This window comes from Tetrao urogallus (genome assembly GCF_951394365.1).
Source record: "Tetrao urogallus genome assembly, chromosome: 7".
NCBI lineage: Eukaryota > Metazoa > Chordata > Aves > Galliformes > Phasianidae > Tetrao > Tetrao urogallus.
In genome coordinates, this window is record NC_136820.1 from 47,331,624 (window position 1) to 47,347,041 (window position 15,418).

Below are 15,418 nucleotides of genomic sequence, written 5' to 3' on the forward strand. Positions count from 1 at the left end.
ATCTACACACAAAATCTGTTGAAATCACTGGGATCCAATGTACAGGGTAGAGATGGGCAGAGTGTCAAAAATAGTTTTGTTCGCCACACTATGGGAGGGAAAAACAAAGAAAAAAAAACCAGAGAATGAATTTATTGTTCCTGCCACTGTGCTGTTTTAGACTGTGCCGTGGACTTCCTCAAGGTGCAGTCAGTGTTAAATCTCTTCTTTGAATCTGCTTTGCCACCCCTTCCTCCAGGAGGCTTTTGCCTGGTTGTCTTAAAGCAGCATCACGAACGCGGGAAATGAGAGTCCACAAAAATATGACGGGCACCTCGTTGCCGAAAAAGCGCAGTGCAGAGTAAAGGAAGAGAGTCTGAAGAAAGGGGTTTGGGGAGACTGAAGAAAGAACCCTGAAGGCCACCAGGTGGTGCAGACATGTGCAGGGTGTATCACACAGCTGCGGTCTGTTTGATGCTATGGAAGCTGATCCGTGTTGGGGATGTGGGGATGGACATGGCACGCGCCACACGCACTCGGAGCGAGTGATGGTCCTGCCAGCGGTGCCATCTTTTCCTGGCAGCAGAACGGACCTGGTGAAAAAAGAAAAAGGAAAGGACGTGAACGCACGGAATAAACGGGTGTCCTCAGTAAAGGGAGAAACATGATGACAGCTGTTGAGCCACTGGAACACAGGGCTTGATTCAGATTACTACATGTGTGCATCCAGTTCAGTCAGTACTCTCCTGAGCACTGCGCTCTGAGGAAAGTGGGTTTCTCAGACCTCACCTCTCATATCTGATGTCTCAAATGTGCCAGAGCATTTCAAATGCAATACGTATCTAAGCTTAAGACAGTTAAATCAAGCCCTCAGAATGGATGGAACTGATGGTTGTCTTACAGAGACCTGTCGCAGGCAGTTGTCTCTGCTTTCCTTGTATATGATGGAGAATCCCAGACCATCTAAGTGAACACTGGCATCTACGGTGCAGACATACCTGAGCCTGGGGGCTCCCAGTACAGTCAATGGAAGTATCATCCTCCAGCAGATACTTACAACAGGCTAGATGAATCCTAAGTGTGTATTTTTTTGCATAGACCATAGAGGGAGCCCAGGGCCTCTAGCTGGAATATGCATGTATATAAGCAAGAGACAGATAGCAGGAATCCTAAAACACAATGGGTGAAAAGGCTGGAAATGCTCCTAACACCAAATGTAACTTTTTTTCTGCCAAAACACTGGCAGACAAGACTCAAAGTTAGAGCCTGAAATAAAGTAATTAGACCAATTTCTGGATATTCCTCTTGATCTCTATTACTATAGGATCTCCTATTGAACTTACTGTTGAGTCTCAATTCAGTTCCCTAACCTAAGCAGCCAGGTAAGTCTTCAAAATTACAGTAGGTATTATACCTCAGCTATCAACCCCCAATTCTCTTCCTGACCAAGAGAGAACCACTCAATATGTCAAACGTCATGACTCATCTTCTCCTAAAGCAGATCTTCTCCAACCCTGGTGATTCTATGATTCTGTGATTCCCGTTTCTTTTGAAGCTTGTATCCTGTCTTCAGGTGCTGTGTGAAGCCTATTTGAAACATGAGGAACTCACACTCATCAGACCCATCTCAGACCAGCTCCAATGGGCTATCTGTAATGGATGCTCAAATGAGTGGATGAGCTCCAGTAGAAGGGAATTCCTCACCCAAACCTGACACTGTGAGTATGAAGTGTCTCAGATGAACAGGAATGATGGATGACTCGATGGTTAAAACATACAGTCTATAAGCATGGCACAGGAGAAACTGCACTCCATTTCTCAGCTGATTTCAATCCTATCATTTCCTGGTAGGCTTTCAGAGAATTTTACCTAAGTGCCTGTAGCTAGGAACTCTGACCCCTCATCCCCAGCTTTGCTTGTGTATCACAGAATCATAGAATATCTCCAGTTGGAAGTGACCCATGAGGATGAAATACACCCCATTTTTTGGATGGCAAGTATCAGTCTGGAAAACAGTTTTGCAATTGCACCCTTAGATGTCTTGTCAAGGGAATCCTGAAGCTGGAAATGTGAATTTTCTACCAGAGTCCTTCTAGAAGGTGCAGACTGGGCAAAAAGGACCTGAGGATCTCTTCTTTGGTTATTTTCTTGGTTCTGTGTGAGCTGTGCTGCTTACTCTGTTCTACTTGGAGTGGCAATAGGGTACTTCTTTCTGCTTCTGGATTTAAGGGTATGTAGTACATATCATAGCGGCCCTAATACATCATGAACATGCCAGGAGGATGCATATCATCTGAAAGCTTCATACATAGTCTTGGTCTTGGCCAATTATTTATGCAGTCAATGCAGAAAGAAAGATGTTCCCCCAAAGGAGGTGATTTAGATATGGGGAATTAAATTAGTTCAACTTGTTCCACTGAGTGCAAAACTATCTCAGCTAGATGTGGGGCACCTAAGGCAAATGCTATTAGTAATATGTAAAGTGTCACAGGGTAACTAATGTCTTGAAAGTGTCCTGTGAATAATGTCTGCAGAGGGATGGTGGCTACTGAATGCTCATTTCTCCTCATATAACACTGAGGTTTTGTTAGAAAAGGTTTTTTTCCCATTCTGTAAGTGTGAAATTGACCCCTTTACAGAGAGCCTGGTACCCACTTAACTCCTTCCAGGTGGTCCTCTGGGAGCATTTCATGGGGCCAAGGAAAGGAGGAGCGACTTCATGCGCTTTTGTGTTTCTGAGCAACTTGTGTGAACAGGTACTTACTCAGCCAGTGAAGCCAGATTAGATTTATCATTTGAGCTTCAAACCAATCAAGTCATAAAGAGACACCTGGAGATAAAGATGTGAGTCTAAACAAGCAGTTGTCTGAACGCTGTTTATGACATGGTTTGCTTATGAGCTTTGAGATAGGATAAAGAGTAGTAACAAAAGTGCTGTCTTGTGCAGTTGGAGCCATTCCTAATGGTCTGGGCATATGAAAATACACTCTGCACTTACAAGGCTGAGTGAAAGTTATTTTTTAATGGGAGAATAAGTCACTGCAATTAGGATGTGAACAAAGCAGAAGCAGAAATGGTTAAGCTTGAATTTATCTCTTAACTGAACTCAGACACAAAAAGATTGCTTAACTTCAAGTCAGAAAAGAAGAAAAAGGGCTGTGACTGCTCTAATAGCATTTAAAAAAAAAAAAGAAAAAAAATCTATTATACAGGGAGAGAAGTAGAGCATAAAAAGATAAAGCAAAGTAGCATCTTCAAAGCCAGCAGTTAACTGTGAGAGGCACTACTCCAATTCATTAAGCATTTGTAAAGTCAATACCAAATCCCAGAGTCAGCACTAGCTCCTCTATGACCCAAAATTAACAGCATTAGCTAGCAGCAGTCAAAAGAAGTACGTAGATTATCATCAGTGCTTAAAGCCTATCAAGCAGCCTCGTAAATAAAATTATAAGCTTCATCCCTGTGCACCTTTAGTTGCTTGACATGGCAAAGTTTCTCCGTGCTGCTCAGCAAACAGCTCAGTTCTGTCTGCCATTTTTTTCCAAATAGCTGCTCCCTACTACTTTAAACTCTGCATTTTGCCTATTATGAACAATAACAGTTCCCAAATGTGTGTTCAAATCAGATTTACCATCATTCTTCTGCCTATGGAGTGTGGGCACTGTTCTCCTTGGGCTTGTTTTTGGACAGTGAAGAGAAGGAATTTGGGTGATGGAGAGACAGATGTCAGAGGGTGGTGATGGCTGGATTGCAAAACTGAGGAGCTTTCAAACCTTGATATCACATATGAAAACCACTAAAATTCACATCTGGTCTGAAAAAATGGTCAAAAAAATTTCTCAATGAAGAAGCCGTGACAGCATATAATCCCCTTGGGGTATGGAGGGGATGTAGTCAAAACAGTCTGCAAAACTCAAAGGAAACATGGTAATAAAGCCTGTAGTTTTGCACAAAAAGGTGCAAATAGGTCCCTCAAATAGCCAACATCACACTGCTATTGTATGTACCAAAGTTTCTCTTTCTCCCTCAAAATTACCCATTTTAAGTGGTTTCCAGCTGTATTTTTCTTTTTTCCAAGAATCTTTAGCAGCATTCCTGTGCATTCTAGTAACGGGGTCATACTTCTACAGCACCTGCCAGACTAAGACACTGAAGTTAATTTCCAGAGATCACAACAGTGTGATTTCCTTTTAAATGTATATAACAGCTCAAGAAGACATCAAATTCTGACTAGCTGAAAAGATTTGTTGCACGTTTCGTGCAGGAGGTAAATGCTGCTCCCTTTTTCTGAGCCTGCTAAAAAGCAGAACCAGACACCTGAGGGGAAGGCCATGAACGCTATCAACCCAAGGCACAGCTATGTGCTTTTGTCATGGAGTGCTCTCTGTCACTGTCGTGACAGCAGATAAAGGAAAATAAGGTTTGGAAGGATCTTTAGATGAGTTCCTATTCTTCCCTATGCTTTGGCTCATTCTTCTCTGTTTTGTAGGACATCAGTCTGAGGAGACCTAATGGAGTCACAGGTGGTTTTCTGTGAAGGTGAATTTCTTCCAGAACACTCTTGGGTGAGGAGATGGATACAAGGAGACTGCAGTCCTGTAGTAAACTGTGGCCTTATGGTCCCAAAGGGAAGGCTTTATTCTTTCACTTGACTTTATATTGACCAGTCATCCTCGGGGACATTTAGCAGTAGTGCTCATATATATTAGTAGTACTAATTGCTGGGCTCCTTTGCTGAAAAAGCAATAATTGTGGAAGATGGAATTAAATTTTAGCCCTCAAAATCCAGCCCAATATTCATATTTATTCAGTGCTTTAAAGGAATGTTTAATGCATGTCTTTGGGTTGGGAATGATTAATGTGAAGGCTGCTTAGATTGATGGGCTAACCATTTAGGTCATGATTCATAGCTGGCTATTATAATGAATAGCCTCCCAAGATGATCAGATCAAAGTAAGCCACTTTGAGCTTAATAGATTTTGAGAGACAGATGGTGCCTGGGTAAAGGGCCAATATATAAAAGAAATAAATAAACATATTTATCCTCGACTTGCATCTAGTTGTGAGAATAATTTACGGTGCCATATAATGAAGTAACTTCTACTCCTCTTTAGGAATAATTGCTTTCTTTCTTAAATGTTAATTTATAGTAGATCCTTGGTTTTGACCTGATAATACTAGAATCTGCTTGAGCTGAGAATTCACTCTTTGCAGGATGATTTCTGACACAGTCCTTGCTAGTTCTGCATCCTACCAGGAATGGCTGGAGATAAAGGACAACCACCTTATTACAGATATAGGATTCATGAATTGTAGAACAATTAAGTTTAGAAGGGACCTCAGAAGGCTTCAGGTTTAACACTATGATCAAAGCAAGACCAGCACAGAATTTATGTCCAGATTAAAAATTTTGTCAAGGCCTTATCCAGTCATTTTGAATATATCCAAAGGTAAACGTCACAACATACCTCTTGACCTCTCTTCAAGTGCTTACCCATCCTCAGTAAGATCTTTTCTCACAATGTTTGATCAGGATTTGACTCATTTCTGTCATTCAATTCGATAGTGGGGACTTCTGTGTCTATCCATTCATCAAGCACTATCACTTCATAAATGTGGGTCATTTTCACACGTCACCACCTCCATTCCTAAGCATCTTGCTATGGTACAGTGTTATTATCTCCTATTCTGGTTGCGAGGTTTTCCAAGGATCACAGAACTTTCTCAAGAGTCAACTCCGATGGTCATTGAAAATTACATGGAGCATTCAGCAACTATTAGATATTCTCTGGAGGCAAGGATCCTTCCCCTTCAATGATCTTGTTTCCACCATGCTTTTGATGAAGTAAGAGGACTGGAGTAGGGCCTATTGTGAAGTTCTCATTCTTCTGAAGGGTTACCAGAAGCTGACCAGAAATACTTAATTTCATTTTGGGAGGAAGGTGAAGCATCTGAGATCTGATCTCCTGCTCTTCAGACTGCAACCAACAGCAGCTGCAAGACCAAGGCTAACAGATTCCTACAGGCAGATATATTTGGAATACGAAATATAATAATTGAACTCTTTTACCTCTCTTTTCTCTCTCAGGAAAAGATCATTGCTGGAAAGGAGGTCTGGATACCACAGTGGAAAGAAAGCTAGAGGGAAGACCCATTTTCTTTAAAGATATTTTATCAGGAATCAATTAATAAGCTAATAGAAATGCTGCCTGTGAGCAGAAGCTACTAAGAAGCCTGGAGACAAAAGTACAAAGAACCCCCAGATGAGCAGTGAGCCTAGAGATGAACAGTGATTAAATTGCTACAGAGCATCGCTATGGCTTCCCCGATGCTCCCCTATGCAAAGCCCATGGGCTATGAAGCCCAATTAAACTGTCCTCATTGATTAGTTGTTAGGCCTCCTAAGTGAGCTTCTTCTGGGAATGAAGTTATAACAAATATTTTTCCTGGATTTCATGTAGTGAAAAGCAAGCAACTCTAAGGATCCTCCACGTATGTCTAGAACCTTCACCAAGCCTTCTTCCAATTTCAGATCTGGCTGTGACCTCGATAGGTAGTGATGTTTTCTTTCAACATCCACTCCTGAAGATTACTGTCAGAAAAATAAGATGTGCCCTGTGAGATTCTTCCCACGCTACACATCCCTCTAAAAAGCTTCAATTAAACACACACTATCAGTTACTGGATGAATTCACTGCAGAGGCTAAAGACACGATGTAGTGAGTTTTATAAATCTGTACGCTCATCTGTACTTACATGAAGATGAAATAACATGAAAGCATAACACTGCTTATACACTATTATATTGTTACAAGCAAAAGGATCTAGATAGAATAAATTTCAACTCAAAAATCCTAAATATTTTTCAGTGAAGTGCAGTAAGAATCGTCCAGTGTTCTGCAAAGGTGTATTCCATTCAGTACAGCTTCATGACAACAACACCACCTTATGTAAAGCTGAATTCAGCACTGAGATCATCAGTTTCATAGTTTGTTTTTCTCTCCAGTGGTTCCACTGCAGAACTGTCAGACCAAAGCACTGCAAAATCAAGGCCAGGACCTTTTATGGTGAAGTCTTGTATTACATATGTACCATCTTCAGCTGGAGTGCTGGAGGTGCCTTCTCCAACTGGAAATTAGAATTATTCAAGTAATACATCTTGTGTCATGTCTCTGATCTGGGGTAAATGAGCACACAGAAAGAGAAACAAATTTCTGCTCTATATCATAAGGACAAGTTGGTTTAAATCTGGGGAGGCTACAAGATGTTACACAGCAAAAACTCCTTCCTGCTTTTTCTTCTGCCAAATGTAACAGGTAGAACACTGACACAAAAAAAAAAGACAGAAACTTTGGTGTCATCTGTGATCCATATTGTGAGTGCTACTGCCAATGGTTGCTAGCTCTACTATAGACAGTTACTGGCATCAGTGTCAAAAATGAAATGGCAGAGATGCAGCTGAGATCACAGCATTATTAAAGCTTTAAATTAATGTATTTTCTATCCTTTTGCTTGTGTCATAATTAAGAGTAGGACAGGCATTGCATGGGCTGAATAACCTGTTGATGACTATTACGTGCATTCAAAGCACCCAAGTCTGTCATAACTGGAGAACTTGAAGTATTTATAAGCTTCTGAGATAGCAAATCATCAGCCCATCTATCACACAGACAAGAATACTAGGTTGATTGAAGAGATGATAATTCGTCAGGGCTTCAGTGATATTTATAAAGATTTCGTGCAGTTCTACAAGGAGGAAATTTATGAAAGTTCTGCAATCACAATTCCATATGAATATTTATGCAGATTCACTTCTCCAACAAAAGTCTTCGTAGCATGGCACTCATCATGTTATGCAGTTAACTATTCAATGAGCCAAATCTGCTGTGGATTTTACTTATGGTGCTGGGAGATGGAGTGGCACTCCCTTCATCACTGCTCCTACTGGGGATGACCGTCAGAGGGCAACTGAAGTCAGGAGAATGCAAATGGTATTTTGGTGCTTCTTTTCCAATGCGATGCCCCTAGCATGGACTAAGAAATACAGACACTGCATATCTGACTGAGCAATAAGTCAATATGGCATTCACTGCTGAGATATGGAAGTTAACAAGGAGAAGCTCTTTTACTATGCTAACCACCAAGGCCCTCATCTGTGCCTTTGGCTGGCAATTCAAAGGCCTTTCCCTTCGCAAGGAGGTAAGACACAGCATAATGGCAAAGTTTTGCAATGGGATGTGATGTGGCCTTCAGAATGCGATGAGAGAAACATCATCTGTTCTTGGAATGCTTTATGAGTGCGTGGAGATCTGGGGAGGATAGGCACTATCACCAGGGAGAGGTTTTATAACAGTGCACTATAAGATACAACCTTTTTCTGGGCAGAGGCACTGAAAACTCAAAAGTCTCTGAAATTTAATTGAATTTTCTACTTGTTTCTAAGCTTTGCAGATCTGAAGCTAGAACTGAGCGTGTAACTCCACCCTTTCAAATCCTTATGAATTTAAAATCATACCCATAATACCATAAGATGAGTCCACATTTCTTTTACTCTTTTGAAAGAGAAAATGCTGCAATATTTAGGAACTTAGCCTTAAGTTCTATCTCAAAAAAGCAGATATAATGGTTTAGCCAGTCAACCTGAATTTGCACAAGAGATGTAAACATATGGATACAGGGAAGGTTTAGCTCACAACTTCAGCTGTTTGTAGGTGTCTGCATGGGAGCCAAATATCTAGGCAAGCATTAGAGTGAGTAGAGAGCTAGTCCATACTGTCAGTGAAGTCTAGAATTGCTTAAGTGAGCAAATCTATTGTAGACTATGCTGATGAGAAAGAGATTGTACTGACCAGTTTGAAGTAGTTGCACAGAAACCCCATTGTATCCCCTTTGGTTTCCCAGCCCACCCAGAAGATGTGGATTTCTTACAGGTCATAAATCCCATCTGGTAGAGCCACAGGGATGACTCAAATACTTGACAGCCTCTCAAGTGACACTAGATACCCATTTCTGGGAAAATGAATCAAGACTCACATCACTCAAGTTGGGTATCTTAACCTTGAACTGACTACCAAAGAAGTGAAAAATGTAAATTGCAATGGTAGCGTGATATAACTGGGAAAATCACTGGTACAGAAATCCTTCCAGATCTGCTAGGTTGCTATCAAGGCATAGAGGAGAAACCTCTAACCTCTAAAAGAGGTTGCTATCAAGAAACATAGAGGAGTATGAATAAATAATTCATACTGCCTTGTCTGATTATGTCTGAACTTCCTAACGTTGGAAGAGATGGGAAGTGGGCTCATGATCTTAGACAGTGATCTTCCAGATCTTCCAGAGAACTTTAACTGGACAAAGAAGATGTGTTAATGCAGATAAATCAGATGCAGGCATTGCAACCACAGAAAAAAATGTAATTTTCTGAGACTTTAGGGTGTAAGTCAAACATTAATAGGTATTAGTGAAACATTCCTTACATGAATATTAGTCCCCAAAACTAATCCAAAGTAGCACAATGACCTTGTTCCCAACCCTTCTACAACAGGGATTGTTCATTCAGAGAGAACCTCACAGAAAAGCTCACCCACCTCAGGATGGCATCCCTTTATAAAAAATGGATCACCCTTAGCATAGTCCTTAACAAGAGCCCAGATGAGAAGTAAGGCTTATTTATGCCCAGAAATCGTATTTGGAATTACTGAGAAAATGGAAAGAAGTCTTAAAATGAGGAAAAAAATATATAATCTGGGAATATTTCTTTTCCTCTGCCCTTGCCTCCCAGTTGGAGCAGAATGGGTTAAAGCTTTCTGAACAAAGGACACTCACTAAGAGAGCTGGGAAATTCAGATGCACGTTAACAGAAACTTCTCTGAGAACAGACTGATGGGGCTGCAGCCCCATATGAAAACATCCCGTGTTGCACAAGCAAGCACTGAAGTAGGTTCCACCTCCTGAGAACTAATGGCACTGACAGCAGAGGACACTACTTACCTCACCGTTCAAGAAGCAGTAAAATACTGACACAAAGAAACCCTGGAAAGAACAGAAAACAGTCAATTATTCGGTATTTGAACACGCGGAACTGGGGGCTGTGTTTTATCCTGGCATCATCCTGAGCATAAACACAACCTTGCTGATGTCTTAATGATCCTCTTACAGCCAGACAAAATCTTTGCCCTACAATTTCATGAGATTCCAGGTTTCTTGCAGCAAGCTCTTAAAACACGAGAGCTACAACCCAGACACTGATAGAGCAAATTATCCATCCAGTTGTGCTAAAGCCTCTCTCCAGCTTCCAGCTGTCTCCCCCAGAATGGCAGAGTGGCAGAGCCCTTCACAGGTCCTGGGTCATGCCTGCCAACTCAGTGCAGATGTCTTACATACCACACTGGGTGTCAAATGGCCTCAGATGCTCTTGTGGGGGCAAGTGCATCACTGGATTGCTTACATTCAAGTGAGCTGCAGTGCTCTGAGGAATCAATTGACTGCACCTCTCTAATGACTGCAAAGATTGTAATGACTGTAATATAAGATTAGGTGACAACATGATGACATTTTCATTTTTAAACCCATGAGCAGAGTCCCATTTATTCTGTTTTCAGCAATGGTCTGCAATTATTGCCACCATAAAGGAGATATTCACCATGCATGCTTTCTTACGTATGCCTTTGTAATGCTAACAATAAGACAAGCAGTGTAGCAGTTTTTGAGTAATAGAGTTAATTTTAGGGAATGAAAAACATGAGTTGATTTAAAGGTCTGAAGTCCTTTTGTTTGTTGATTAAAACTGTCACTTTCCTTTTTGACTTTCAATTTCTGGTAGGATGCTCTGTGCTTTAAAGCTAAACATGCAGTCAGTAAATACAGTAATCCAAAACTTCTGGTTTCCAGAGCCTTAGATTTGGCTTGACAGCCTGTGTACTGTACATTTGAATTGATATTCTGGGCATCAGAGTGTTTGCTCCTGTAGATATCATAAGTAAAATATTAATAACAGCAATAATTCCACTCCTGCTGAAGAGAATCTTCAAGCAGAAACAAGGTTATAGAACACACCTAAGCAGAGGTAAATGGCTGAACATAACTTAATGATCTCAGCCACCTTGCCTTTTTTATGGTATTTTTTTACCAGATTCAGAAAGCTGGGACAATTACCTTCCACTGTGTTTTACATACTGGCAGAAATCCTCTAAAATTCAGTGGAAGGAGGAAATAGAGTACAGCTACTCATAGAGCTGGTTAGTCTGGTGCTGCAGAAGAGCTGGAGTGGGAGCTGGGTAATATGGAAGACATCGTTAATGTCTTAATCAAGTATCCCCAACAGGCAGGAGCTGTTTTCCTTTGTTTTGGAAACATCTAGTTTAAATCTCAGCTCAATCTGTGAAGAGAGAGAGGCAGTTTGGAAGCATGACTCATCATCCTCTCTGAGGCAATTCGTGATGGGATGAAACATTATCTCTGTGCTGATTTTAGATGGGGCTGTAGCTATGGAGTGAACACAGTGGTGATAAGGGAGGTGAATGAATCCCTCTGGAACACACCTGGGAGATCTCCACTCCATGAGATATGCTGTATACATCTATTAAGTAAGCATAAATAAAGCTGAGTTCTTTTCAACTGTAATCGTTTGCCATGTAATTAATTGCTGTAAGATTCATGGTTGAAAAGCACTAAGGATCCTTTTAGCAGTAGCCAATACCCAAATATAAAATTGTCCTCCTACCTGAAAAGACTGCAGAAATGAATTGAAGTAGATGAAGACAATTTGGGAAATGTCATCTTCACCAGGGTTGACGAAGAAAAGCATGTATGTGATGCCTAGCAGAGGCAGAAGAACTAAAGTTGCTTTGACTGCCTTCCTGTTGGGAAAAAATAACCACCAGTTATTTTCAGAACACAGGAGAGAACCATGCTTGTTACCTGACATTATACCACTCTGTAACGACACAGACCAAAAAAATCCAGTCCTTAAATGGGGAGAGGGCACAAGACACAGAGCAGTTCAGAGGGAAGTACCTACATTAGCTGGAGGGGGAACTTAGGTGCCTGCTTAAGTTATTCAGCACCTCTACCTGTTGAACATGGGGTAGCTGAGAAGAAACAGAAGGATGTCCTAAGACACGGCTACTCAGATCTGTCCAATATGTACAGTAACAAGAGAAAAGAACCATTTTCAGATAGGCATTCACATGTAAAATTCTGCCCAGTGTTTAACACAGGTGTTCGGAGTTAGGGCACACAAGTACTCCCAGTAGGAAGCTCCATTTTCCACCAGAAAGAGCTGTGATGCAGTGGCCACAGGCTGCCCAGGGAGGTGGTGGAGTCAGCATCCTTGGAGGTGTCGTAGAGCCATGGAGATGTGGCACTGAGGGATGTGGGCAGTGGGCACGGTGGGATGGGCTGCTATTGGACTTGGTGCTCTTAGTGGTCTTTTCCAACTTTCAGGATTCTGTGGCTCTCAGAGCCTGCTGCCTAGGGCATCTTCTAAGGGCAGCAGTAGAGGTCTCTATTTGCATAATGGCCAAAGAACTTGAGCATTTGCCCAGGAGGACAGCCAAGCTTTGGACACTTCTTGGCCTCCATTTACAGGAACAGGCCTGAGGTTTAAGACCTTATTGCGGGATGCAAAGTGAATGCTCCTGGAGCCCTCAGGCAAAGGGCAACACAAGTTCAGCACAAAAGACTGGATTGAGTTTAGCAGGGAGAAGGGAAAAACCATCAGCCTTCACTTTGAAACCAGGAGTGAGCATGTGAATTGTTTCTGACCAGTGCTGGATGACCTGAAGAAGTGTTCTGGGAAAGCCTTTGTCTTTCAATCCTCTTTGTCCCCTGAACAAACTGAAATCTTTTTTACACCCTTCTTTCTCTCTCTACTTCCTCCAGGCAGTTTCTGTCCTATCTCCATGACAATTAGGCTGAAGCCAAGTGAGTGAGCCCTTATACCTCAGGAGGATAACTGATAAATCCTGCACCTGGCCAGGACTGCCAAGCAAGACCTGCCTTATGCCCACCTTTCGATTCTGTCTGGAGTGTAAATGCTCCCTCTGCAGCATCTGTATCCTCAACACAGTGGTTTAGGGCCATCTTACAATAACAAATGTATGGTGCACAATGAAGCATAAGTTATTATTAATAGAATTATCAGAGGCTGATCTTTCTTTTTGGGTCTATAACAGTGCCTTGAGATGCTACGAGCAGAACAGCCTCATTCTGTAGAATACTTTGCAAGCACAGACAACACATTTTGCTAAGTCTCTGCAGATCTCTTACAGATAGTAAGGCTGTAAGAGATGGATAAAGACAGGTAGGCAAGCAAGGGAGCACAAAAACACTACCAATATCATCAGACAGCAGTGGTCTTAACAGACTACCTGCCACACTGCCACACTACTTATTACTTGCTTAACAAATGTTAAGCAAGGCTTGCTCAAGGTTCCAGGAATCCAAAAGGTTCCTATTTCGGCTGTGAAACAGAAGATTCATCAACAGAGCTTGTAGTGGGGATATCATCTGTTCAAGGACAAAGGCAGTTACTTTAGATTGCCTCCAAATCTAATATCTCTAATCCCTGCCAACTGCAGCAGGGAGTACAATATAATGAGATTTGAATTGGTGCTGGGTAGGGCTTATTTTTTGGTGTACTTTTTTTTTTTAAACGCTAACTTCAGTTTCATGGCATCAGCTTTGAGCACGAAAAAAGGATTTTTTTTTCCCCCTTTCATTTCTCGTGAAATGCACAGAGAAGAATGTGAGCAAAGGAATCAGAGCACTGCATTAATTTCACGTTTGTCCCCAGGCCCCAGACAGGAGTGAAAGAAAGCAACCAGGTAGAAAAACAAAATTCCATTACTGCAGAACTGCCTCTGAAGTCAAGAGCAGGCTGATTTGAGGACATCAGAATTCAAGCCTCAGTTTGATGCACTGAGATTTTGTCTAGAAATTATGTTATGGACAATATTACCCCACAAAAACGGTGCTATTTCTCAGAGTGATAACCTGTCTGTCCATAAATGATCCAAAACACCGGCCCATTTGGCAAGGCACTACAAATGGCAATAGAGGAAAGGCACTCAGCGTCTCCTTATTTCTAAGAATTTTCTTTTGGGACTGTTGGGGTCTGATCTAAGTTCACAGCACTGCCAGAGGGGCCAGGCTGCCTTCCTTCTGCTGTGTTGGGCTAAACATCCCCATTCTTCTCTTTCTGCCACACTGTTTGGGAGGTGGCATGGTCAGCCAGCCCTGGGAACTGCTCTGCCTGAGAAGGAATCCCATAATCTGGTAGCTGATGGTTGGTGCCCTGATGCAGCCCACTGAGTGGTTACACTAATGCTGGTGCCAGCTGAAGGAAAGAGCACTAACAGCCTTCTGTCCCACACTCAGCACTAAAAAATATAATTAAACTCTACTGCATGTGCACAGTAATCAGCAGTAATACTGCTATTGATTACAGATATGATATGAATGCTTTGCAGGCTCTGTTTTTCTTTAAATCCTGGCTCTGTTAGAATCTTACTATGAATGTAGATCTTAATATGCACACACACGTGATTTATTGGGAAGTCTTGATACTGCATTGTTCTGCATCTACAAAGCTGGAGCCTGGGATAGAGATCTAGAAGGGACTGAACACTTTTCCACTGATCCACCATATTAACTAAATAAATGGACTAACCCTCACTGTCATGACATATTTATATAATAAATATACTTGTGGGGTGAGAAGGACACCCTCTGAGATCACAGTGGCATCTGGAAAGACAAACATGGGATGAGGACAGGATGGGCAGGGCAGTTCTTTGCTACCACACAAGGAGCAAGAAGCACCAGCTGACTTACCTGTACTGTATTGTTTCTGAAGTGGTTGAAGCTCTCAGCTTTGTCATTAAAATTCTAACTATGTTAAACAGAAATACAAAATTGATCTGGAAAAGAAGGAAGAGAGAGGAAAAAGTAAGATCAGTGAGTCAAACGGAGTCTTAAAGGATGATACACCTTAAAAGGCACATTTTGCAGTTCCAATCTGATCAAACCCAGCCACCTGGCTTTATCACCAACTGCAGCAGTTACCAGAAATACCAGATAATGCAGCAAATACCCAACAGTTATTAATCCCTTCAGAAGAGGAATGAACAAAATGGATGGTCCCAGCAAGCAGCTTTATTTCCACACCCCTTTACTCCTTCCGTGGGGCCGCGAGGAGGTGAGGGTGGGCTTTGTTTGGCTCTTTGCACTGACTGTGGCTCAGCTCACCCAGGCTCCCTGCATGGTGTATTTGGCAGTTCTATGGTGTGCTGACATGGCAGGCTGTAATGGCTGGGCAGGACTCCCCACACCCAAAGTACAAGACTGCAGTGCAGAAATCCAAATATAAGCTAGTCACACCAGACTCCCATTAGATTCAATGGAGTCTACTCAATGCACTCTACAAGAGACATTTAAA

At 41.8% G+C, this 15,418-nt stretch overlaps 1 protein-coding gene across 2 annotated transcripts in view; it reads right to left on the reverse strand.

Annotated features, from left to right (window-relative positions):
• Window positions 1-431: 431 nt before the first annotated feature.
• The window catches only part of CRHR2 (corticotropin releasing hormone receptor 2), a gene marked incomplete at both ends in the record, with an annotated part of 131,458 nt that continues 116,471 nt past the window's right edge, over window positions 432-15,418 (reverse strand). For both annotated transcript variants that reach the window (XM_079538034.1, XM_079538033.1), the window contains 4 exons: window positions 432-572; window positions 9,970-10,011; window positions 11,702-11,837; window positions 14,815-14,900. In XM_079538034.1, coding sequence (XP_079394160.1) covers window positions 432-572; window positions 9,970-10,011; window positions 11,702-11,837; window positions 14,815-14,900 — 405 coding nt within the window. The remainder of the gene's footprint in view (window positions 573-9,969; window positions 10,012-11,701; window positions 11,838-14,814; window positions 14,901-15,418) is intronic.